Source organism: Adelges cooleyi, unplaced genomic scaffold (assembly GCF_023614345.1).
Source record: "Adelges cooleyi isolate 19-005CV unplaced genomic scaffold, UGA_ACOO_1.1 ACOO_flye_CR_arks_rails_tigmint_CR_PRNA_307, whole genome shotgun sequence".
Classification (NCBI taxonomy): domain Eukaryota; kingdom Metazoa; phylum Arthropoda; class Insecta; order Hemiptera; family Adelgidae; genus Adelges; species Adelges cooleyi.
In genome coordinates, this window is record NW_026095978.1 from 839,346 (window position 1) to 866,017 (window position 26,672).

General features: G+C 29.4%; 3 protein-coding genes and 1 pseudogene across 4 annotated transcripts; 2 read left to right on the top strand and 2 right to left on the bottom strand.

Moving 5' to 3' along the window:
- Window positions 1-2,110: 2,110 nt before the first annotated feature.
- Window positions 2,111-4,221, top strand: LOC126839669 (vacuolar protein sorting-associated protein 26C). The gene is made up of 7 exons (XM_050575079.1): window positions 2,111-2,315; window positions 2,435-2,578; window positions 2,649-2,879; window positions 2,946-3,101; window positions 3,166-3,262; window positions 3,371-3,496; window positions 3,664-4,221. The coding sequence occupies exons 1-7, from the start codon at window positions 2,259-2,261 to the stop codon at window positions 3,741-3,743; spliced, it is 891 nt and encodes a 296-aa protein (XP_050431036.1). The 5' UTR covers window positions 2,111-2,258; the 3' UTR covers window positions 3,744-4,221.
- A 1,028-nt stretch (window positions 4,222-5,249) lies between these two features.
- On the bottom strand, window positions 5,250-9,638 carry LOC126839670 (eukaryotic initiation factor 4A-III). The gene is made up of 9 exons (XM_050575080.1): window positions 9,334-9,638; window positions 9,053-9,255; window positions 8,191-8,323; window positions 7,974-8,107; window positions 7,816-7,904; window positions 7,601-7,739; window positions 6,684-6,799; window positions 6,359-6,594; window positions 5,250-6,225 (listed from the first exon to the last, which is right to left on the bottom strand). Exons 1-9 carry the CDS (start codon window positions 9,473-9,475, stop codon window positions 6,209-6,211), a joined length of 1,209 nt encoding a protein of 402 aa, XP_050431037.1. The 5' UTR covers window positions 9,476-9,638; the 3' UTR covers window positions 5,250-6,208.
- A 3,766-nt stretch (window positions 9,639-13,404) lies between these two features.
- On the top strand, window positions 13,405-17,530 carry LOC126839723 (outer mitochondrial transmembrane helix translocase-like; annotated as a pseudogene).
- Window positions 17,531-21,339: 3,809 nt separating this feature from the next.
- Window positions 21,340-26,335, bottom strand: LOC126839629 (uncharacterized). 2 transcript variants are annotated; one of them, XM_050575024.1, is made up of 11 exons: window positions 26,187-26,335; window positions 25,926-26,074; window positions 25,491-25,686; window positions 24,405-24,575; window positions 24,106-24,263; window positions 23,952-24,023; window positions 23,650-23,786; window positions 22,821-23,049; window positions 22,489-22,689; window positions 22,289-22,410; window positions 21,340-21,862 (listed from the first exon to the last, which is right to left on the bottom strand). In XM_050575024.1, exons 2-11 carry the CDS (start codon window positions 25,954-25,956, stop codon window positions 21,692-21,694), a joined length of 1,488 nt encoding a protein of 495 aa, XP_050430981.1. In that variant the 5' UTR covers window positions 25,957-26,074; window positions 26,187-26,335; the 3' UTR covers window positions 21,340-21,691. The 2 variants fall into 2 exon arrangements, with proteins under 2 accessions (XP_050430981.1, XP_050430982.1); XM_050575025.1 differs by having other exon boundaries at window positions 26,162-26,335.
- Window positions 26,336-26,672: the final 337 nt, after the last annotated feature.

Genomic DNA, 26,672 nt, shown 5'->3' on the forward strand with positions numbered 1-26,672 from the left:
TTAAATCGTGGTCAATAATAAAATAAATTTTAATAATTATAACATTAAAAATAGATAAAACAGTAAAATCATCAATTTTTTTAGTAAAAACTATTTCCTTGCAGTCTTTTGTTAAGTACCTGCCACCGCCAACGTGTTGAACCATTATATTTTTTTTTTGATAGCTCGAATCTCATAATTATTTAACATCAGTGATGGATGGCCGCAGTTGGTAACCATCCGTTAGTTTGTATAAACTTGACCATAGTAAACTTAGTAATATTAACGTTTCGTTAATAACTTTTTAACCGTATGAGACCCACTTCACGTTAATTATAATATCACACACTAAGTATCAATAATTTTGTGAAACCCTTGTGTACTCTATGCACATGTATAAAAACATCTAGATAATGCAATCGACAACGCCAATACACATGACACTTAAATTTAAGTTATAGCTAACTTTTAACTTGTATATTATAATAGTGTGAAATAAGGAAATCTGTGTTTATAAATATAAATTTAATATATTTGAACTTTTTTGTTGTTTGTGCATTTATACATAATATCTTTGATTAATGATAATCAATGATAATATTATGTATATTATATTATAGCACCTGAGTTAATTTGGATTGTTTTTAAGAAGTCATGTGAATTTACTACTCATAAATTCGTTATAGTTTGACTTGGTTTATATTTATTTTAATATAGATTGTATTATAAACTATTAACTATTAACTCCAGCCTTCCCCTTGTATCTGACCTTGTTTACACATAAACTGGAGTGATCTATTTTATATATTAGCTGGACATTAGTGATAAGTCAGATGAGTGTATCATATCTAGATCCAAAAGAACCATACCGGTTATTTTAGACCCCAAAAAACTACTGCCGGCTTAATAATATATAAACATTTTATTCAGCATCGGTAAGGCGCCAGTCTACCATAGGTTGTCCCTGTTTGAATTTACTATTGTGTAGCTAAGTATAAACAAATACTAACAATTAAGCATTGGTAGTATATATGGAAAAAAAATGTCAACCACAAAATAAAAAATAGCTGTATATTTCAATAACAAATGGAACTTATCACAGATGTTATAAAAATAGCGTAGACAGTAGACAACGCGGTCACACGGCGCGCGTAACAGTGTTTTTGTATACTATTATAATTTATAACTTATAAGGTTCTGTTCAAATAATAAGTGTCAGCTAAAATACGTTCGATGACATTATTTTCGACCTAAATAGTTTTAATAAATATTATTTTCGACTTAAATATTTTTCGGCTATTATATTTTCGGTTAATATATGTTTTGGTTCTAAATTTTTTCGGAATTATTATTTTCGGCATATATATAACATGATAACTAATACACAGATATGAAAATATATAATACAAAATTAAATAATATTTAACTATAATTTATTATTGTGTTATTGCCTATTGGAAGTTGTAAAGTATTTAAGTAAATGTGTTTAATTTTATTGTCGGGTATCGAATAGTTTCGTATGAGGTATTCACGATGTATTGTTTTAAATAGATAGGTATAATACATCGGTATTAAATAATTTAAAAAAAAAGTATAATTTCATTGAAATTTGATCAATGAACATTCTGCTTTACTTACTATAAAACGTGTAAGTATGTTTTGAAAAATATTTTTTTTTACAAACTCAAGAGACAATTTATTGTTGGTAAATTATCATTATAATATAATATTGTAAATATTGTTTCATATACTTTCAGTTTTTTTTTTATATAAATTTCAATAATAGAAACTGATTTGATTATAACTTAAATAAAAAAACTCAAAACAGGAGACAGGTCACACAGTGAATTAAAAATAGTTGAAGCCTTATTGCATTAATTATGAAATGTACAAGTTTTCCCCTTTAAATAAACAATACTAGCCGCACAACATACACGAATAATAATCGTGCATTTTTTATAAATATTGTATATGTTGGTACCCCTTCGAGTGGCTGCTTGTCGAGTGGCTCCGTGTCGATTTTCGGTGGTTGTTTGTCGAGTGGCTCCGTGTCGAGTGGCTCTTTGAGGTGTAACCGTTTCAACCACAGATAAGATAAAACTTTATCTTGTCTGTATTTTCAACGTTATCTCTTATCTCATATCAGCGTCTCACGGTTGTTGGCCAAAATAAATTTATTTAGCCGACTAAAGTTTATAGACTTGAAAATTGAAAAGCAAATAACAAAATATAATTTAAGTATAACGATCGGTTTTAAAATAATTGGCTGTCCAAGCAATATGGCAATAAATTTAGATATTGTGCTCAAGAGACCGAATAAAATATATCACGAAGGAGTGAGTTGAGACAATTTTGAAAATACTAATATAATATATATTATAATAATAAGAACACTAATAATTAGTATAGTAATATTGGCATGATATTGAATCCGTGAACCTGTGAACTATTATAGGAAACGATTTGTGGCATTTTAAGTATTCATTCGCCGACAGAAATCAAACACGAAGGCATTTTTTTGTCCATCGAAGGTGTTGTGGATTTACAGATCAGTACTCAGAATATTGGCACGTTCGATGCGTTCTACAATGCGGTCAAGGTATTATTGGTTTTAAACCAGACGATATTTTTTATCTTTCATGCCTATAACCACTGCTGTTTTTGTGAAGCCCATACAGCTAATGATGTGCACGCTGGATGTCGCTCAATCGGGCCGTTTGCCTGGGGGACTTACCGAATTTTCATTTGAAGCTCCCGTCAAGCCGCTTCTGAACAAAGTACTGTACGAATCATACCATGGCGTTTTCATCAACATTCAATACTTACTGAAGGCTGTGATTAAGAGAAACTTTTTGAACAAAGACATTCATAAATCACTCGAGTTCATTGTCGAACATAGGGTACCTATGTGCTTAAAAGCGATCTGTAATAGTTGTTTGAAATAAAATGTGTTTATATGTTAACAGTCACATTCCGACGCTATAGCTAACAAAGTGGATAAGTTTGTAATCAATCAAAATACTTTGACTAACGTTAATGACTGTGCTAATATACCGAAATTTCATATTATTGGAATGATAGACACAGTTATTTGTTCGATCACGCAGCCGTTCAAAGGAGAAGTGAGCATCCTGCGCAAGTTCCTCAGCTGAAATATTTGTTTATTTTTTATTTGTTGTATTTCAGTTGAAAATAGAACACTCTGATGTGCCAATTAAATCAATAGACGTACAGTTGGTTCGCGTGGAGACTTGTGGATGTGCAGAAGGTTTCTCTAAAGATTGTAAGTGTTGTATTGCGATTTTTCAATTTTTCGTTGTGTCGATAAACGTAGTTGGATTTTAACCCTAAATAAAATCATTGAACTCGTCGGTCGTTTGATTTTGTAAAGGTACAGAAATTCAAAACATTCAAATAGCAGAAGGTAATGTGGCAACAGGAATTTCTCTACCGATTTTTATGATATTTCCACGGTTGTTTTCATGTTCAACGACTAAAACGGCTAATTTTAAAATAGGTAAGCGTAGAGTTTCGATTTTAAAATTCATGGTACGGATTTGTACCTTATGTATCTGTAGATAAATTAGAATGTACTCAGTTTAACGTACCTACGCTTTTATATAGCATAAAAAGTAAAATTGTTCAATTCATTTAGATAATTTTCTGTTTGTTGCCTGTTTGCAGAATTTGAAGTAAATATCTCAATCGTTTTTGAAGATGAACATTTAGTAACAGAAAACTTTCCAATAACTCTTATTCGATAAGTTTTGTTGATATATTTTTACTTTGAATATTTATTTGTTATAATCTTTTTTTTTACTTGTTACTTGTTGTTTAATGTAATTAATCTATAAGTTACTTGTTTTTTATATTAGTATATTATAAATATTATTATTATTATTTAATTTTTTGTTTTGTCGATATTAGTTGCTGGATATTTCTTATTATTTTATCGCTTGTCTGAACTCAAACAGTTAACTCAATACTCAACTAACAATACAGTTATGTGTAAAAAGGATAAAGTCTGCTAAAAAATGTGTAAAATTAGATGACAAATTGTCTGTAAAACAGATTGTCTACTTGAATCGATTGTATTTACTAGTGTTCAACTTAAAAAATGTCAATATTCAATTGTTTTATTATTGTGTATTCATTTGTTATTTTTTGTCTACAAAAAAATTATGTCATTCAATTAATTATATGTATGTTGTGTTGTATTGGAAACGCAAATTAATGGGCAGCTCGCTTTATATTATTTTATTAATTAAGTTTTGTATGTTTATATATATTATATATATATATATATATATAATAAATAATGTTGTATTCTCATAGAAAATATTTGCAACAAAGAATAACCAATAAAAAAAAACGAAATAATAGGCACAAACATTATAGTTTGATAAGTGTTCAAAAATTGGAATTGTTTTTCTCTTAAGAATTAATATATGTAGTTTAAACGCAATTCAAAATGTATTTTCTACAACACTAACTTTTATGTCAATTCTTTTCCTTCAACTAAATAAACATGTTTATTTTTATTGGTTAGGAAATTAGTTTATCGTCTGAAAATGTACTCTTAAATCTTCAAATTGAAATGTGTAGTCTAAATGTACCTAAAGTATCTTAGGTGCACTCTAGAGGAAGTTAACGTTTTACTTTGGTGAAAAAGAAATATTTTGCACACAATGTAGCTCGATGAATTTTATCATTTTTTATAACTTCTGTAGACCTGGCTTTTATCTTATTGTTTTTGTGTAACGATGCACGATATAGGTATGTTGAATGAACCGTTAAATTGTTTTGTTTATGTGGTAAAACAGAAATTGTATCCAAAAGCATAATGCACTATCATTATGCTTTTGTGCTTTAATGACAACATTTTCAATCAAAGAAACCAGTATTATTATTATAGAATTGCCTTTTTACTCTAGCAAATATATTATAAAGATGTAATACCTCCATGGTTTCAAAAAACTTGAGCTAATTCATAAGTTAATATTAAGTTGTTAGTATTTCACTTTTTCTTATAATATTAAACTTAACTTTACAAAGTTATATGAATCATTAATTTCCCAATTTTAGTTCCCAATGTAACTTTACCATTGATAAATTTACATTTATTACTATATTTGATCTTTCAATTTAGAAACATAAAACAAAAACATATTTCTCAAGTCTTTGCTAATGGCGATTACCCATAAAATAAAAAAATACCCTGTCACGCGTTTATAATGCAAGTATTGCATAAGGAAAACGATAACACTTGATTTATCAGTACCTATTATACATTTTTATTTAATGGCTATTATAATTTTTTAGATTTTACACATAAAATCTACAAACACTAATTAAATAGCAACACAAATGTTTGAATTGTTTTAATTTAACAACACTTGCTTCGCTTAATCTACAAAGTTTAATTGTAAAATGTGTCTATTTTGTGGAATCGTTGTTTTCCTTACAATAATTCACTTTTTATTGGCGATGTCCGCGTATGATTATTGGTTGAAATTTTGGAAAAGCATGAAACGCCATCTATTTGCTCCTTTGTGTCAGACAAGAACGGGGATGTGAACATACGGTAGAGGATATTTTACTTGACACAAATTTAATAACATTTACGTTAGAATTTTAAACGAGAATACAATGGTAAAATGTAATTCTGTAGTATATGTTTTAAGATTGCATCATTAGAACGTTTGAAAATGTTTAAAATAATACATTTGTTTTCAGGAACAAATAAAGGTGTTTGATTATTAAGGTTGTGCGTTCAAGACTGTCCACACACACTGTTTTTACATATTTTCATTGTAAATAAATGAAATTAAAAAACTAAAAACTGGTAGCTAAGAATATAATTTAAAAAAAAAAAATCAATTGTATCTTTGTAGATGTATACATTTGATTGCTTGATTAAAAATAAAACATATTTATGGGCAGTGAAATATAATAATAAAGAAATTACAAAAGATTAAAAACGGGAGCACAGGCAACACCACCTCGAATACTATTGCGGTGCATGTATTAATATTATCGTCGAGACTTAGTGATAATTTTGTTAGCATTTTGTACGTCATACCAATCAATGAGATATTAAAAATGTTTATGTATATTATAATGTTACTAATTTAGGATACATAGTTTATAGCTTATCAAATTACATACTAAAGAAAAAAAAAATTGTCAAAGTGTAAAGTAATAATATTTTCATCTTCGGCGTGAGTGTTCATATTAAATCAGCAACTAGAACAAAATAAAAATGTATAATTTAATTTTTGTTTAATCGAAACATTAAGTATGGTTTTTTTTGTTGTAAAATGTAAGATTTTGATTACAGTAGCCAGTTCCTTAACAATTTTGGTAACTATGCTCTTACCGTTCATTGGCATTTCATCAATTTGTGTGGAATAATACTGTTCAATGTCACGTAATATTCTGATATCGTCACTTTTAACAAAGTTAATAGCAACACCCTTACGGCCGAATCTACCAGAACGACCAATCCTGTGAATGTACAACTCACGGTTGTTGGGTAAATCGTAGTTGATGACTAACGAGACCTGTTGTACGTCAATTCCGCGTGCCCAAATATCTGTTGTAATCAAAACTCTCCTGTGTGTAACATAATAGTCAAGTTAAATTTCTACTTTGTTTTTCGACAAAAAGTTATGACTGATAAAAATAAAATAAATATTAATTACGTTTGGCCTCCACGGAATTCCTTCATGATGGCATCTCTTTCTTTTTGAGGCATATCTCCGTGCATCGAGCTGACAGTAAAATTGGATTCCCTCATTTTTTCAGTCAACCAATCAACCTAAAAATAACGAATTTACATTTATTGAACCATTTTAATAAAATATTCACACATTTATTTTTTAACGTTTTACCATACAATTTTAAACGTTATAATTGGTGTTTATAAAATTATCTAAATATTGTAAGCGCCAGTAGTTTATATTTGTTTAAAATTAAATTTATTTTATTTTAAACAAATATCAAATTTAATTTTAGTAAGATTGAAATTACATATTTAATTTTTGAAAAAGAAAAGAAACAATTTGTGAACAAAAGTACAAAAAAACAAATTGAACAAAGAATAATTCAACTAGCAGAGTAATTAATAATTATTTTATTTGTAAAAAAATTTATACAGTTTAAAAAAATATTTAGTGAGAATATACAATTTTAATTGAATTTATGAAATTTAATTTCTTTTTGTTTAAGATGTTACACAAGTCGTTTACAACAGTTTTAACAAACATTTTGTAATTTATTTTATAATTACTATTACTATTATGATTTTTTTAGTGAGAAATGTAATCTTCGCAAATATTGGTTACAATATGTTGTCGATATTTAATTAATATTGTAAATCTGTTTTAATATTATTAATCAACATATCGTAAGCAGTATTTTAATACATTGAAAATTATTTTTGTAATATTGAGAATTTTTAACTGAGATATATTGGATAAATTAATAATATATTGACATAGAAAAGTTTGTTTTAAAAAATGATAATATATTTAAATTACTCATTTTTAACTGAGCACCTTAGTCTCGAGAAACTATGAGTTAAGTAAAGCATATAAAAAAAAAAATATATCCGACTGACCTTCCTTTTTGTACTGCAGAAAATAACTGCCTGTGTTATGGTAAGTGTGTCGTATAAATCACACAAAGTATCAAATTTCCATTCTTCACGTTCAACGGCTACGAAGAATTGTTTGATACCTTCAAGTGTCAACTCATCACTAAACAAAATTATTGAAAAAAAAAAAAAAAACCCATTAGTATTCTATTTAAACAGTAAACATTTTTTGCACATACCGTTTTACCAATATTCTTATTGGATCAGTCATGAATTTATTTGTCATCTCCAGAATTTCGTGGGGTAAAGTAGCAGATATAAGAATGACCTAAGAAAAAAAAACCATATACAATTATAATTAAAGCAATAACAATTAAAGCAAATGAATAAATCGTACTTGTGTTGCGGGAGGTAAGAAACGGTACACATCATATATCTGTTCTTTAAATCCTTTGTTTAACATTTCATCAGCTTCATCGAGTACTAGCGTTTTGATATTACGTGTACGCAGAGTTTTACGTCTTATCATATCTACAGAAAAATTGCAATGCAATAATGTTAATGAATTGTTTAAATACAATATAATTTTAAAATTTAAGTAAATCAAAACAAACCAAAGACACGGCCTGGTGTTCCAGAAACAATGTGTTGACCAAAATCTAACTTCCTTAAATCTTCTCCAAGATTTGTTCCACCGATGCATGCGTGACATTGTATATTCAAGTAGTCACCTAATGCCAATACAACCTAAAAAAGGAATTTGTAATCAGTACAAAACCAAAAAATCATGAAAAAAAGGTAATTTGGAAAACTTCAACGGCTGCATTATAACGCATGAAAATTGTATCATCAACAAAAGTAAAGAGATGGTGGGCTATATTGATTGAAAAAAAGTTCCATCCACTCTTAAATAAAATTTCCATGTCAAAAGATGAAATAGAAAACAGTTTAACTAGTATTGTGAATAATTAGAAAAACTGATATTATGAGCTTATGAAAAGTTGATTATAAATATTAAAATTGACCAAAACAGACAATTCTTCCAGATAAACTGTACATAACCTATAATAAAAAAATTTCCTATGCTTAAATAAAAAAAATTACACCCATTGCAACAAATAGAAAGGTATTTTTATAATTACCACTGTTAATCAAAAATGATCTCTTAATAGATATTTTTTTGTATGTAAAAAAAAGTTTGTTTATAAACAAAATTATCGAAATGGAAATTATTTTAATACCATTTTTGTCAAGTAATTGACTTGTCATATCTATAGCCGTTAATCGTTTAATTGTGGAAATTTTTTTATTTTGTAATTCATTAATAACGCAACAAAGCTGTTTTTTTTTACATAATGTTTACGAAAACAATAGAAATTATTTCCGTGCTAATCGTTTGTGCGTCGATAAGTCAACAAAATGGTATTGATTTAATTAACGTAATTTGTAACAGTATATACGACGAGGGCTAATTACTTTTTGAATTTGTACAGCGAGCTCACGGGTCGGCGACAAGCATAGGACTTGCGTGTCCCTGAGTTGAGTGTCGATCGACTGTAACATTGCAATGGAGAACGTTGCTGTCTTACCCGTACCCGACTGCGCTTGTGCGATAACGTCTCTTCCTTTAATCATCGGCTTGATGGCTCGCTGCTGGATGGCCGACGGACGTTCGAAACCTGTGTCGAACAAAAGCCGTCGTTGGTGTTTGTTTAGATAAAAATGCATCTACTTTAACCTGTGCTTTGGATACTTACCGTACGAATAGATGCCTCGGATCAAGTCCTCCCGCAAATGCATCGAGTCGAACGACGACAACACTTCGACATCTTCGCTGGTCTCGAACTCGACGTGAGACAAATCATCCGGCAACAGCCGGGACTGTCTGCTCTGGGCCATAATTGGAACGATGCGCGTTTTCGGTTTGTTAATTAAATGCACTAGGACAGTGGCCGTTTGCGAAATTTCAACCGGACGTTCAGTGACAACAAAAACGACACCGCTAACGCGTACCTATTGTGCTGTATGCATATCAGTTATAGGCAATGCACGATACAACGGCGAGCGGCCAAGGAACATCAGCATATAATATTATACAACCAGCCGAGGCCACCGGGTGAACGCAAACACGGTAGACACCGTAGATTGAGGTTAACTGCCTTCGTTTGGTCATGGAAGGAAAAACGACCAGACGCCAAACTGCCGCCAAAAAAACGGTTTGAATTCTGAACGCTACGCACAAAAAATATTCAATAGGTATTTTTTATTTTATACAAATACGTACGTTTTATAATGTTACATAATCGACAGACTACACCGAACACCATACCATATCATGTCTTGACGTGCAAATTGATCTACGAAGTCGTCCGCTTAAATGCTAAAACAATAAATAATAAATAATTATTAATTATATAAGAATAGTAAGCGCTTAAATTTACAATATTTTACATTTCTTTAAATTGTATTATAACAGTGTTTTACACCTTTTACGAACTTAATTATTATGTTAGGGTTTGACAAAAATAAGTTGAAAAATCTTTACAAGTAATTACCGAAGATGGTTTTTAAATTTTATAATCTTTTCTTTAGTAAGTAATTCCATCATTTAATTTCACTTATACATATTATTTTCATCTAACAAAAATAATTTAACCTAATTTGAAATTATTATAAATCGGTTGGTTGTAAGTGCACAAATAATAATAATATTAATTTGAATAAACATACAAAATGTAGTGTCAAAACAAAGTATATAGGTATAGTTAAGTTTCTCACTAGAACGACCATCCTGTGTGCCGAATTGTTGATCGGATTGATGAAAAATATATTTGCTGATATCTATTTCAAAACGATCCAATTGTTGATCAAGCTCAGAGAATCTACATATATGGAGCGATTTCGATGAACACAACCGTACATTGTTCATTTATTCATACGCTTTTGGCTATATTAAAGTGTATTAACTATCGAACTTGTTTATTTATTGGTTACTGGTTTATTTAAGTATATTGGTGCCCTAAAAAAAAAATAAGTTATTTAACATTGTATAATTTGTGTGCATTTTCATGAGTATCGGAATGAATTGTTCATGTATATAAAAAAAGCCAGTACAGTGGAGTCGGGGCATAGTGGGGACGGAGAGGTCACAGGTCTACAGATTTTATTAAAACTGAAAGTGATTTAATCACTTTTAAATAAAGGCGTCGATGCAAATCTGTGGATACCTAGTATGTTCAAACCAGTTATAGGCGGTTTAGAAGATATCGTGGGACCAGCAATAATGTACTTAAAATTTACTATGTAGTCTTGTGCAGGGAGGATACGATAAGTCACATAATTTATTATGTGATAGAAAAATTAATATGCGCAAAAGAGCTGACGAGAGCAGTTTTTCAGGAAGCACGCCACGGAGCGCCTTGACAAACAGCCACCCGAGTGATACCAACATAATATATAATATTTGTATAAAATGCACGATTGTTATTTGTGTATGTTATGCGGCCGATACCACGTATTATAACGGAGTAATATAATTGGATAGCAAAAAAAAAGTTAGAGTCTACATAAAACCCAATTGCCTAATTTATAAAACATGGAACGTGCTTTAGCCTGCTGGTTCCTGAATATTGATTATTACTGATCTTTAATCTCCTTGCGATTTACGATAGCTAGGCAAAACACAGAGCTGAGAATGAGCGAAAACGAGTCCAAGGACAAGATAAGACCTAACCTAACCAGACTTTTTAGTTCTTTTTTATAAATTTCAATAGTAAAAACTAATTTGAACATAACTTAAATAAAAAAACACTCGAAAATGTATTTTTTAATGCTAAATTTGAAAATAATTCGACAACGTACTTAAATATTAGAATGTTAATAATGTTATATTTTTTTATAGGTCTATGATTTACAGATATTATATCGGGAATATTTGATTAGTCATTATATTTGATAGTAGTCTTACAATTTTTGTGTTGGATATTAAAATTATTATTATAAGTAAAAGTAATTTAAATATAAGATAATTAAATGAAAGAACTAACACAGGAGACAGGCAGTAAATTTAAAAAGTATTCTAAGCCTTAGTGCATTGGTTATGAAATGTACAAGTTTTTCTATTTATTTGTATTTGCTAAATTAACGGTCGGACGTTGTTTGTAAAAACAGTGTGGTTTTGGCCATTTTCGTGTTTACCGATTTCGTTGCTTACAGCGCCACATTTCAGTGTCTCGTGTGATTTAGTTGTACATATATTGTCAACCAGAGGACGCCACACAATCTGCTTTTACTTTTATGGAATTGTATACAGCAATGGAAAAATACTGCTGTTTCGGAGCCTCTGATAATTCGTCGCTTGGGGTTTTCCTCTCAGCTCGTTTGAGACCACTACAGTTTTTCAAATTTATCACATAAAAGCGGCGATGATCAATCGTGTTTTTTTGCGGAAAGTGTAGCATTTACATGGTTTCAATCTAATTGCGATTTCTTTTCAAGCCAAGTTTTACGGTTTATTAAAGAAACGCAAAATGATGACAAAATTATGACATCTACTACCGTGTGTTCGTTTCTCGACATTGGCAAGGTATATATACGAGTTTGCATTCAGTATTGGCCAGGGGGTGTGATGGCAGTTAACACCGAACTAGCCATAAGGCTCGGGCCTCATGAAACATACGATGTCGGATGCAGGTGTTTCACATGGCTTGGGCCTTATGAACATACGATTTAGGCGTTTGCTGCCGTCTATAATCCCCCGGCCAAACCTTTTTTGTTCACCAACAATATGGATTTTTTGTAAAATATGAAATATATTTCATTATTTTTGTAATTACAGTTTTTTTACTATGCTTATGACTTAGATTTGTCATATATATTATTGTAATACATTAAGAGTATTGTAATATTTAGGGGATTGCTCCGGTCGGGGTTTTTTTTTGGCGTTTTAGACCCAAAAACCAGACAAAATTTCGTCTACTTAGTACGGTACGACTTAAAATCTGTAAATATATAAAATTTCTTTGGAAACTTTACTAGGTTACGAGAGAAACAGATTTTTGTATTTTTTATGTAAAAAAATTGGGTTTTAATATTAATGTTTTTTTTGTGTAGTTGCGTTAAAAAAGTTAAATATTATGTTATCGAAAAACAAATTTAAAAAGTTCAAGTACAAAATAAAGATAAACATTTTAAATTAAAAAATACGTATTCAATAAAATATACTCACGATTTTTTCGCATATACTCTTGGAATATTATTTATATACAGGGTAACTACAATTTAATGATTCAAATAACTTGCTTTCATGTATTCCAATTATATTATAAATATATTTTAAATATAAAAAAAAATTAAGTTATTACCTAAACGTTGTTTAATTTGTGTGTATTTTCTTGAGTATCGGAATGAAAGATTCGTGTAGGCATATAAAAAAGTATTTGATAAGGGTTTTTACTTTTTATTGACTTAAAACTAATTTTTATAAGCTCAGAAGCGGAGGGTTAGATAAACATCGAACAAATTCAGAGAAATTAAAACTATGGTGACCAGATGATATAGATGATGATAAGATTTTGTAGGTATTCATTTTCTTATTCATGACCAATTATTATTAACACTATTAAACTATTAAACATATTATTTGGTTGCGCTTAAACATTTTTAATATTAACAAAACTATGTAGGTACGTTTTTTTCAGATTGGATTACAGACAAACGTCGAAAACTCCGTTTCCTCTCAATGATGATGGACATTTGAACAGTTGCTTTCGGTGTGTTGGTTGATCGGATGTAGCTTTTCAAATATCAGTTGGATTCTAATGGCTATGATGGGCACGGCTGCCGATTATCCGAATAAAATGGTTGTACCACAAGCACTGGGTTTTGACAATCTAAAAGATTTTCTTCAAACTTAAATTAACACATGGCAACTTATAATAGACACGATTTCCCATTTCAAATCTAATACACAAAACATACTGACGAAAAACGTAATATCTTGAAACGATGATTAAAATATACCTTAAAAATAGCAAATTTTTTTAATAACTTGGTTACAAAAAAGGAACGAAAAGTGGAACGAATTCTTTTTTTAGAAAAACTGGATCTGGAACGAGTTCCTTGTTTGAATAAGGAACGAGGATCTGGAACGAGTTCTTATTTTAGAAAATGAACGGGGAACGGAACGAGATTCTTTTAAAAAGGAACTTTCTCAACACTGATAGGAAGTACCAGTTTGTAATTTATTGATATGAAATAAATGCCATTTTTTGGATTCCAATTTGCAGAGAGCTCGAGTGCGTTAGAACTCATTAACAATAATGGGATCTTTATTTAACACATATGCTTTATGAAGACGTTTTTTTATCGAATAATAACTAAATAACCATTTAAGTTTACGACTGTACCAATTAGGGACAGTAGATTTATGGACAAGAAATGTAGGAATGAATAAATTAATAGCGTCATATAAAACCGAATAAAAATTGTTTAACATTTCAGTGATATTATATCTGTCATCCAAAATAGATTCCCAATCAACAGAGCAAAGATAATAGTTCTTACTACAATAGTTACCTTTAAGAAAATTGAATTCGAATGGCTTAGGAAATAAATAATAATTACAAGAGTATTGAAGACCGTTTATAAACATGGGTAGATGGGCCACATCAGCTGGAAAAATAGAAAAAATACTGTTAGTAACTTGAAGAGAAAACTCAATTGAAAGAACAAGATCGAGAATGTTATTTACTGTGGTTTTGTAATTTGTTATGTTGGTATAAAGCACCAAAAGCAATAGTTTCAGATAGAATCAGAAATTAGGGGGTAGAAGCACCTGAAAAATGCGCATAATCGCCATCGTTATTCCATTCTAGGCCAGAAAGATTATGAAGCCAGATTTGAGTTTTTTAGGAAATTATTCTGATTGTTGATGTAAAATATTTAAAGATGCATTTTCAATAATTTTTGTACTGTAATTTGAATATTACACTGGTTGATTTCGGTTAACTTATGTTTTGTATAAAAAAAATGTGATATTCATTCTGTTATAGGTACCTAATTTGCCTTCTAACTTCTTTAAACATGTTAAAAAGATTAATATATAGAACTAAATTTCACTTTTTTTATATTAGTATACAAATAAATATTAATTCTGCTTTAATACAATTATTTTCCTTTCGTCTATATATATGTTTTAGGCTGATAAAAAATTAAAAATTCTTGGTTTGGAAAATATAAAGGTAAGTATGTCTTACGATCATTGTATAATTTATCTTTAAACATAAAACGTTTTAATACCTATAGCTGACTAAGCATGAGTTAACGATTGCCAGTCATCTTGTAAATCCATTAGATATCACTGTGCTCATGGAATAACATAGCTGTACTCAGACATGTAATAGACGAAATAAAAGAGACTGTGATATTTCCTGTTAAAAGAAAGGAATTGCTTAAACATTCAGTATTAACCAAACCACCCAAAGGTTCGACTGTTTTTAAGTTTTATTAGTAAAAAGTTGATGCAGACTAGATAAGAAATTTTAATTAGGAAAATGTAAGTAAATTAAAATAAAATTCAATTAAGTATATAAACTATTATTTATTGCCGATTATGTTCTCAAAGGTCATTTAAGGACAAATTTTCTTAATTAAAATATCTTGTATACTGCATTATTAATTACATTAAGTAATGCATTTTAGGTGTTTTACTTCATGGGCCTCCTAGATGTTGGAAGACAATGATTGCTAAAGCGACTGCCCGAGAAGCCGGTATGAATTTCTTATACTTGGATGTCTCTATATTGACTGATAAATGGTATGATTATGAAATTCAAAAAGTTGCCACAGCTGTTTTCACTTTAGCTAATAATTGCAACCTTGTATCATATTTATTGATGAAATTGATATATATTTCTTGCACTATTTTATTCAAATGTTATTAATAAATAAGTTTTATATTCAAATTTTTTAGGTAAAACAATCTTTTTAGATGTGTATACTAAAATAGAGAGATAGGTTTTTTGTTGTCAATACTTCATCATTAAGTTATTCATTTATTTTAAGCCATTTATTTTTAACACAGGCATAAATTAGTTACTCTATTAATAACCCATGATAGATATATCTGTTTAAAAAACATAATTATTGGTTTAATTAAAGCGCAATACTATTATAAATTTTTAAATATTAATGAAAGAATATAAATTGAGCCATGTTGTGCAGATAGAATGGTGCCAAACATTTGTTGGACAGAGTGTAAATTTTGATTCCTTCCAGGTCGTGTCATAGAGCTTGACCATCGCCACCACTGTAATTTATTACATACATTTGACCTAATGTTTATAATAAATAAATGTTTAAAATAAAATTTCAGGCTATTTCACTTTGTAATACGTTCAATAATAAGTAAATTAATAGAAGAAAGAGTATAAATGGGATTAGGTTAAAAAAAAACAATTACAAATTATAAGTGGATAGTTGAAAATATTTACACCAATTTTAATTTCTGTTAAAGATTATTTATTGATTGTGCAAGTCTTTTTGTAGTGAAGTTAATAACTATTGGGGGATACTATTAGATAAATTCACATCTTCTCTTCTACTAAAATATTCTTTATATTTATCATTAAGTTTTAGACCAACAACAGAAATGTGAAAAAAACTGGTGTGTTCGAAAATTGTAGTCATCAGTCCACAACCTTCGCCTTTAGTATAGGCCTTGACCAATCAACCTGTTTGGGCTAATTTAAGACTATTTTTACAATAGAAAAATTTTGAAAGTATTATAAGTTTGTTTTTTTCAAATTCGTTTTTGAGATCTAGAACACAACGTGATCCTGAAAAAACAGCTATGTTTAAGGCCCAATTTATGCAGTTATGGGATGGTTTGTCAATAGATCATGAGTGCATAGTTGAAGAGTGGAAGTGTCAAACGTTCCAAGTGCTAAAGTATAAAATTTGAACTGTATAATTTGATTTGTATTTTATTTATTACCGGAAACACTTTAACACATTTTTGAGTTTTAAATATGATTGTTTTTTTTATAAATAACTATTCTTTACTTTAAAAATTTACAAAATTGTTTCTGGTAATGAACAAAATACAAATCAAATTATAAAGTACAATTTTTATACTTTGGCACTTGTAACGTTTGACATTTCCACTCTTCAGTTATAGTCATGGGAGCTACAGACATGCCGAGAGATTTAGACTCTGCCATACATCGGCGCATGCCTGCCACTTTTCAAATATCTTTAACGGTAATAGTATTATTTTTGTTCATATGATAAGTATGCAAAGCCGCAAAGAAAAAGAACATCTTAAACTTAGTGCATACTAATAGGTGACTAAGTAATAAAGTACCACCATTTTTTTTTTAATACTGCACCTATTTTATATTTTATTTGTTTACACTGATGATCTCGAGCCAGACGATGCTGATGTTTTAAATAATAAATAATTTGGAACAATTCTGAACAATTATAAGTCATTTATTGTTATTGTTCATTTTAGGATGAACAACAAAGGAAAGAAATACTTAATTTAGTTTTAAGCTCCGAAGAGTGCGAGGATGATATGGATCTACATAACCTAGCTACAGAGACAAGCGGTTTTTCAGGTTCAGATCTTCAATAGATATGTCGCATCGCCTCGTTTTTACGTATAAAAGATTTGATTAATGCAGAAGAACTACAAAGACGGTAATAAAAATTAATATATAAATATATATTCTTTATAAATTTGAATTACACTATTTTTGACTGTAATGTTTATACATTTTTAGTCCTGAGGCTGATGAGCGTCCTAGTGATCAGTCTAATCCAATTGTTTTGAGACCTATTAGTATGGATGATTTGGTTGCAGCTGTAGCTAAGTTGAAGGCTTCAAAAGTTGACACTGCTACACAATCTACTACGTTTATATTCGATACTAAGACCTTACCAGCATTATAATTAATAAAAACATCGGTTTTTATTTTTTCCTATTCAAATAATATTCAGAGTAACTTTGACTTGAATAATTATTATAATATTAAACTATGGTAAAAAAATAAGAACATTTTTTTGATTAAATGGAAGTTTATCTTTTTGGGATAACAATGTTTGGCTGCTTGGTTTTGTTTCTAACAATTTAACTATAATTTAAATTGTGACTTATTGCTTTATTTTTTGTAAATAAATGAAAATCTTTGTAATAAATTGTTCAGTAATTGTTGTAATTCTTTTTTTTTGTTTTTCAAATTATAGTTTGTAAATATTAATTAAACGTAATGCACTTACTTGTCTTTGTGGATGTATTTTCTAAAATATTCAATAATCTTTATCATGAATTGTTGATTATTTGTTAGCGTATTTTTATTTTGTACGAGAAAATTAAAAAAATTTTATTGTTAACATATCTATAGAATTTATTTTTAAAACTAAACAGTCATTACAATTTTAAACACGTAACTGATAATTGTAATAATAAATAAAAATATTAAAAAAAAAAAATAAATATATAACGATAATATTCAAGTAATGTTAGTAAATGTTTTATATACACTAACATCTATAGCTGTTAACACAATATGTATAAACTGATGTGTTACATATTGTTACCTATTATATAGATATTCAATATTATGTTGCTATAACTAATACAAATAGTAGTAATACCTAGATAAATTATTTGTTATTTGTTTTTTTTTCAATTATTAATATAAAATATGTATACTTTGCAATATAATATATGTATACTAAATTATAGTAAATAATACAAAATATTATAGTATAATAATTCTTATAATGGGTTGTATATTATATTGAAATACATAATATTAATTATTTATTAGAATTTATGACTAGGTTTTTAATTTTTTAAATGGTACGCATGTATTTTATAAATTTTTTGTTCAAGTGGTACCGACCATTCTGATTTCTGAGGCAAAAGGTTAATGATAGATTCTTGGGTTTCCACTGTATTTTGGCATAGTACTAAATCTAAAGAGTATCCCACACAAGTTTGAAACTATTTTTCAATTCTTAAGGGGTTTTTATCGTTATTGCTTAAATTTTGGCCTTGTTCATCTATAGTCAGTCACTGATCTATAGTCAGACCTGGCCAATTTTAGTTCATATAACAAAAAAATTATTTTAAAATAATGAATTATTTCAAATCCATATTTTTGCATTGCAACAATAATTATTCAATTGAAATATATTTTCTATTACTGTTTTAAATAATAAGATAGTGATAAAATTAATAATGGTTTTAGATCGTACTGAACAACTTTAAAACGTGGATTTATATGTTTGTTGCTTAATTAGTATCAATGGTCACCTAATTCTAAAATAAAAAAAGTGCATATTTTAAATAACAAACCCAGTTTAAAAAAATATAATGAAATTACTAAAGTACAAAATATTACTGGGATTTTTTGTAAGAGAAAGGATAGAATAAACAAATGTTAAGGCCCCTGGATACCGACCATTTTTAAGGAGTTTTGTATAGGCAATATTTAAGAAAAAAGGCCATTGTAGTTTATATAATAGTACATTTTTTGTCCATCGCACAGGCTGAACCAGTGACCCGATAAGTAATCTGAAAACAGATTTGAGTTCGTCATGAAGTTTACTTGAGATCGGTCAGCGTACTTTTTTGATATCTTATTCCTACTACGCATAAAACACGTTTGAACATTTTATAAAAATTTTAATTTTAAAATCAAATTTGGAAAGGGTTGAAATTAAAAATTGAAAAAAGTGCTCTGACTGATCTCAAGTAAACTTCATGACAAATTCATATCTGTTTTTAGATCGCTTATCGCATCAATGGTTTAGCCTGTGCGATGGACAAAAATGATGTGTTTTGGCTGAAAAAAACGGTCGGTATCCAGGGGCCTTAAGGGGATTGTATGCGGTCTATTTTAAGGAGTTTAGTATAGGCAATATTTAAGAAAAAAAAAAGAGGTTTTAATAAATGTCGACCATGTCAGTTAATTTACCGGTTAATTTGTATAAGCTTCAATTATTTTTAATTTATATCATTTTTTCTATGAGTAAAAGCCATTTTGGATAAAATAGAAAAATGTGAAGGTAATGGACGAGAGATCTGGCAGGTAATTAATGAAATATCAGGAAGAGAAAAACCTTGCCAGCACTTCCAGTTAATGAAATAATGGAAGATAACAGCTATCCTAAAACTACACCTAAAAAATACTTAAATATAGCTGTTAATTCTTATTTTACAACAACTGGTAGTGGGTTAGTAGAAAACAATTTCCTTAATAATATAAACAAAACACAGTCCATGCTAGAAACTAATACTAGTCAATTAAACTCTAGTTAAAATGTATAATTAAATGATTAGGACAGAAGTTGTTAGTTATACCTACTGGTCAGAACTCAAAACATTGTGACCGAGAACAGACACTAGGTACTCACTCCAAAATATAGAAGTGCAATCATATAACTAAAATCTTAATATAAAATTGAGTATATATTATGAGTATACCATAATATATTAATATCAACAAGAGTAAACTTAAATGTTTCATTGTTAAAACATTTTATTCTGTAAAACTTAAACTTTTGTTGTTGTCTTAAACTCAATGTGCGAATTTTCAAGTTTTTTGTATAAAATATATGTTTTAACTTTTGTGCTTCGTTTAAAGATGTATAAAAGTCTTATCGTGACACCACATTGTTGTTAATTTAAGAGCAATTAATATTGTTAACAATTCAACTACAATACTCATAATATTTTAAAATTGTATATGATTTACAGAAATACACTTAAGTAGATACAGTAGTATCGATTTAGGTACTAGTACAAAATTAAGACTTCACAAAAACAAAAATTGGATAACGTTTCACAATGGTTAGAGATATAATATTTGTTTGTAATAACTATTTGAGTATTTGCCGAGTACACAGGCAGCTAGTAAATAAAATAAAAATTATTATTTCTGATAGCAATAGTCTTAAAACAAGTAAACATAGCTGACCTATAATTTATGACTTATATTAGATTGGTTGAATCAAAATCATCAAAGGATGTTAAATTATAACAATTAAATGTTTTTTATTTAATTTTAAATTTTACTTTACATACATGATTTTTATCCCTATATAAGGTGCTGTTGTTATTATTGTATTGTAGTAACATTGGTAGTAAAAATACATTTATGAAGATTACTTTTTAAGTTTAAGTTCAGGTAACATTTACGGAGCGTATATCACTGCTGCATAAAGATATCAATATTGTGACTGTTAAAATAAGCATTATTATTAATAAATAATTACAAAAGAATAAACTTAGCTATTCATTTAAAAAAATATGAAAATATACTCAAAAGCAAACTCCAAATACGTACCAATTTCGCAAATAAGACATTTCAAAAAGCATTAAACATACAATTTCACAAATTATGTCAAAACGTAAATAATTGTTCGGAGCGTTACATTTTGATGCAATTAATAAATTTAAATCTAACTAACGGGGTATAACAAAAAATATTTATGGGAATATTATGCATTTTTTTAGTATAGTTATATTTATGTTTTATTCCTACGACAGTTTCATCATTCATAACAAAAAAGCATCAATACTGATAAAAGCAAACAAATCCTTCAATTGCAAATTGCAGTTAGTGACCAATAAGTTATGTATTCAGATACAATTATTTGAAAAACAATATAACATTCGAGTATAAAAATATATATATTGTATTAGGTACGTCACATAAACTATAATAATTAATAATAATAATAATATAAATATAAATAAATAAAATAACGTTAATAATATGGCTGGGATCATAATTTGAAAAATTCACAATAATTCAAGAGAGACTGCTATTTAAAAATAATAATAGTTGTGATATCAGACTTTGTGAAAAACAATTATTGCTAACAATTTATGTAAAAATAAAAATTTGCTAAATACGTTCATTAAAGTTAATAAATTCGGCCGTTGCTTTATAATACTATCCCTGTGTTTATATAATACTATTTTAATATTTTATAACGTTATATATAAAATAGATTTGGTAGTGCATTTTTGTCCGTTGAATTGTCCTAATATAGTTTGGCCTTGGCCATTTTTAGGATCAGTTGAATAACTTGTTTTTGTCACCGGACTTGTCTGCGACAAGATGTAGTCTCAAACGGCCGTTGCAAAACATTGGGGGCCCGATCCATGACTCTGGCTAAAAGTGCATCTACGTAGTCTTCTAAGTCTTCTCGTCGTCTTGATTCGTCGGTCAATCGTCGCCTGAGTTCCATGACCATTGCAATCAAATCCTATTTAGCAAGAACCATAAGTTATTACTATTATCATCATAACCAAGGTTTAACAAAAAACTAACGTTTTTATACCAAATTAAAGAATTGTACAAATTGTGAATATAAATTATCATGAATTATGTATACATAAAGTAAATATTAAACGTTAACATTACATAATTATCATTATTATTTTTTTAAAATTAATGTTCAAGGTTGAAATGTATTTTAAAGTATAAAATAATGTTCTCTAATAATTACTTCAAATTAAACTATTATCCTATACTTGTTAAATTTTTAGTACTAGGTTTTGGAAAGTAATTTTTAGTCGAGCCAAAAAAAATCAAACGTCCTTGGTATTTGTTAGAAACTTATGAATATTCACAAATCCTATTCACACAGCACAATTATTAGAGGTAAATGGTAATGGATATCAACACTCACATCCTTAGATTTGCCGTCAAACTCTCCGCCCCCAGAGGCCCGACCGTCCACTGATCCTTTGTTGTGTTGTTCCATTCCGACTACTACGCGCTTAACAGCACCACTCCACTTTGAGCCAATCCCTGAACACACAAAAAATCAAATAATTTTCTTGTACATTTAGATAATGATCATAGTCAATGACTAAGAAGAACACTTACTTGGAGAACGGGAGGGCGAACGTTTGTTGGAAGACGGTGAACGTGGAGGCGGTGTGGAAGGGCTGTTGGTTCGATCTGATATGATCAGGATGTCAGAGGCTGTGCCTGCTAGTTGTTTATCAACACTACTCAGTGACTTGACTGGGTCGGTAATTATGCCACTACCCAGAGACTTGGTCGCAGGTGTGACGCTACCATTATCTGTAATCAGAATATGTGATAATGCTTCTGCAGGTGATTGTATTCAGTACTATTTATGTGTAACTCTTGATCTCGTACATTATCTATGCGAGTTTTCAATTACTTAGTACTTCAAGAGGTCTGTTACTCACCTCTGCCACTACTACCATACAGTTTTCGCTGCCATTCGTCATTTTCGACACGTTCAGATGTACCACTAGCACTCCTTTCGATCGACACTGACTTTTTGCTTACTCCGCTAGAGCTTCTTTCCACTGACGAAGCTGCTGTAGACTTCTTGCCAGTATTTTCCAGTGACCAAGAAGACCCTCCTGTCGCCTTGGGATATGATGAGAAGTCTTCACCGCCACCACCATCCAACTACAAAAAAAGATGTATGAAGTCTCAATATAATAATATATTGTCAGAAACTAGTTGGTTTATTGTTTAGCAAATAATATAATTATTTAAAAAAATAACACAAATCAATGTATCGGGTTTATTTCAAATTTTTTTTAATAAAAGAAAAGTGAACTCATATACATTTATGTATATATTAGTGCGAGTTAAAAAATTCTTCGCTTCAGAAACTGAAATGAAAATAAAAATGTTAAGCCTTATGCCACTCCTCTATCTGAATATTAAAGCGTGCCAGTGAAGTTTTATTATGCCTATAACGATGGTCTCTGTACACAGTTTCCCGCGCTGTTTTGCGATTCCAATTCGTATCCGATTAGTCTTGCGTGTTTAAATACAGAAACTTGTTTTCTCGAGGATCAAAAATGTATTTTATAATTGTAATTTTGTGCTGTCAAATAGTTGACTTGATCAATCAATAATACATCACATTGTGAATTACCTTATCAGTTATCGACTATGTGTTTGATACTTGGTATTATATAGTACTCTATGTCAGCAATGACACATGGCAATTCAATTTTAAAATTATCATTGCTTTTTCAACACATATTATGAACTCACTGTGAAATCATCGTTGTCGACATCATCACCATCGCTAGATTCGACAGCCAGCTCAGTGCGCTGAAGTTGCTTTCCCAAAGGCTCTGCTTTGACTTCTTCCAGGCTACTAATATTTTTTTCACGTTTTATTTTGCCAGCTGCAAATTAAATACAAATTATTATAATCTGATGTTGGTTTTTTAATAGTTATTTTTTTTTTTTATGTAATCAGGAATTTTTTTAAATAGAGAAATGGAATTATTAGACCAAATGTAGAAGTTTAGTTGATTAATATTTCAACAGATTATAACATGTTCGCTTACTTATAGATTTAGCCAGCCTTTTAAACGACCGTCCTTTTCCTCCACTACTGCCTAAGCTTAACAAGCTACCGCCTGTTAAAACATATACACATTTGTTAATATTTAAATATATAGGTCGTTAAAAGTTTGTGTTTTTTTTTCTTTCAATACTCACTAATACTAGATGACGAAGAAAGATGACCAACTGACAATCTATGTTTTTCTTTTTTATTAAGATTTGTCCCTGTTGACGCTTTAACAGTATAAGCAATTTTTGCTTGAAGCTCTCCAACAATATCGCCCCGGTTGTTTTTAGTGTGTAGTTGATACCACCTGTAAAAATAGGAACATATAACAATGCTAAAAACAAATACTATTTAGAACTTATAAATTAACGATTTTAAAGGAATTTAAGTAGGAGTATTATGGTGATGATTATATTTTAGGGAACTTACAATTTTCTATTATACATACTTGCTTTTGGGCCGCTCGTACACGTCTGCATCATCTAATGGAACCACGGTGCGACCTACTGCCTTATCTGATGGAGGTACTAAACCGCCCATAAAAGAAGAATTTGCTCGACGTTTTCGCACACACAACTCCAATTCAGGAGAACCACCACGCCGCCACTCTGGTATTTCTCTACAATAAAATAATCATTAATGTGATGATGCAATTCATCAACAAAAATTAGTACAATCAGATGAAAAATAAAAAAATTGCCAGTTCTTTTGTTTATTCAATCTATTTAGTTTTATTTTTTATAATTTACTAACAAATTTATTATATTTAAATATTTCTTTTGTATTTTGATAATTAATTTAAAGTCATGGCGTGAAAAATCTTAAAAATTAAAACATTTTTTAAGTGCATATATACTCGTAGGCTAATTTTAGTTCATAAATGTATGCAAATTTCTATTGTTTAAAGAGTGTTCAGATAATGTTGTATTATATGTGTTAAAGTTTCAATAGATTTTATTAAAATAACTTGCAAAATTTACAAATGTGTCTACAAATGATATAATATGACACATTTTTAACTTTTGTGAGTTATTTTAAAATCTATATATTATGTATAGTTTTTAGTTTAATAGTCTATTTTATTATATTTATATAGTCTATAATTATTTATACATTTTTAAAAAAATAGTTAATCTTTTTGTTCTATTAAACAAATATTAACTCCCTTAAAATTGCATATTTTCATAGGCAATTTGCATAGACCTTTTGTTTTGTTAACTGTGTATTGATAAAAAATATTTTTATATTTTTAATCATATACTTCCCTATTAATATTGTACTGTGAAAGTAAGAATTTGTTTAACATTTTTAGCCATTATAACGTAATTTTCTTCATTATGTAACTTAACAGGGCTTGAAGACCTAAGACCTATTGTTATCACGAGATGGTTTCTTGGCGAATTCACTATCTGAGAGGGGTTGTCAGTCTGTCGTTGTAAGTATGTAATGTGCTAATTATAAGTGTAAATGGCTAAACTATTGTACCATTTTATTATAGTTAAAACATATTAATCAGCCACAGTCATTTACTCACAGCTCGCAAACTTCGTGCCATTCTACAACATTTTTGTCGTCCCCCTGTTGTTCTATGTCTTTTTCAGGTTTTCTAGACGATGTTTGATATTTATCTCCATGGTGATTTTGACCACCACCTTGGCCACCGCCCAATGCAATGGTAACGAACAGCTCAGAGTCTAATATACTTCCAACGTGCAGCCGAGCCCTTTGTACTGTAATCAAAATCTAATGTCAGGTAATAGTTGTGAAGAGTGATCAACTATTGATCTTCGTTTAATAATAATGATTAATATAGCAAAGTATCTGAAGTTGCAGAGCGAAAATATCAACTTCAATCATAAACAATTATAAAAATTGATAAATAATGATGAAAAACATTTTGACACTTATAGCTGTTGTCTAGCACACTTGAGTGTAAATAATTTTGTCAATAATCAAGTTCAAGACTCACCAGTGACCTGGACGTGGGTGGGATTCCACATAGCGTAGCTTCCAGTCCGTCAACGATAATGTTTTGGGTTTTCTTTCCAGTGTGTTGGCTTTATTCGAGTGTTTCGAACAGACGCCGCCCGACGATGACGTTATCACGATAATTTCATACTGTACAAGTTAATAAAGAAAAATTATAATATTATTATTGTGACAATTATTAGTCGGTACCGAGACGGAATAGTTATAGATCTGTACCGATGGTGATAATAATTGTACTAACGTTGACGGTGGCGGCAGCAGCTGAACCACAAACATAATATAAGTAATTTACAGTATAATTATTGTTGCATTGTTGTTATAGTTTGAAAAACGTTCGGGTTTGGCGTATATAGAAGTATATCATTATTTTGTTATTGTTGTATTGTAGATTTGTCGTCACGTCATGACTTTGTGAGCTGATAACAACTGATAAGCCTTAACGGAATAGTGACAATAACGACAATGTGCATTGCGTCCGTGGTCGAGTAGCTCCAATGTTGACACACTTTGTACCACGGTTAGCTAAAGGTAACAATTGGCTGTTATTAATGGTCAACAGTTAATTGTCCACGAACGACAATATTCTAACGCAGGACGTGGTCTTTGAAAGTGGACTTTGGAGTATTGCATCAGTATATTAATAATATAATAATATAATTATAATAATATAGGTATATTATATAGCAAAAAAAAACATTGTCATAATAGTGCGGCATGCGGACGACAA

Excerpts from the sequence above, each read along its gene's own strand:
- LOC126839669 (XM_050575079.1), top strand. The coding sequence starts at position 2,259 with ATGGCAATAAATTTAGATATTGTGCTCAAGAGACCGAATAAAATATAT. Across the intron at positions 2,316-2,434 it reads ATAAAATATATCACGAAGGA|GAAACGATTTGTGGCATTTT; the intron begins GTGAGTTGAGAC and ends GAACTATTATAG. Across the intron at positions 2,579-2,648 it reads CGTTCTACAATGCGGTCAAG|CCCATACAGCTAATGATGTG; the intron begins GTATTATTGGTT and ends GTTTTTGTGAAG.
- LOC126839670 (XM_050575080.1), bottom strand. The coding sequence starts at position 9,475 with ATGGCCCAGAGCAGACAGTCCCGGCTGTTGCCGGATGATTTGTCTCAC. Across the intron at positions 9,256-9,333 it reads CCGAGGCATCTATTCGTACG|GTTTCGAACGTCCGTCGGCC; the intron begins GTAAGTATCCAA and ends TGTTCGACACAG. Across the intron at positions 7,905-7,973 it reads TCTTACCTCCCGCAACACAA|GTCATTCTTATATCTGCTAC; the intron begins GTACGATTTATT and ends TTTTTTTCTTAG.
- LOC126839629 (XM_050575024.1), bottom strand. The coding sequence starts at position 25,956 with ATGTGGAATCCCACCCACGTCCAGGTCACTG. Across the intron at positions 23,787-23,951 it reads AAGGCTGGCTAAATCTATAA|CTGGCAAAATAAAACGTGAA; the intron begins GTAAGCGAACAT and ends TTTAATTTGCAG. Across the intron at positions 22,690-22,820 it reads GTATGGTAGTAGTGGCAGAG|ATAATGGTAGCGTCACACCT; the intron begins GTGAGTAACAGA and ends TTCTGATTACAG.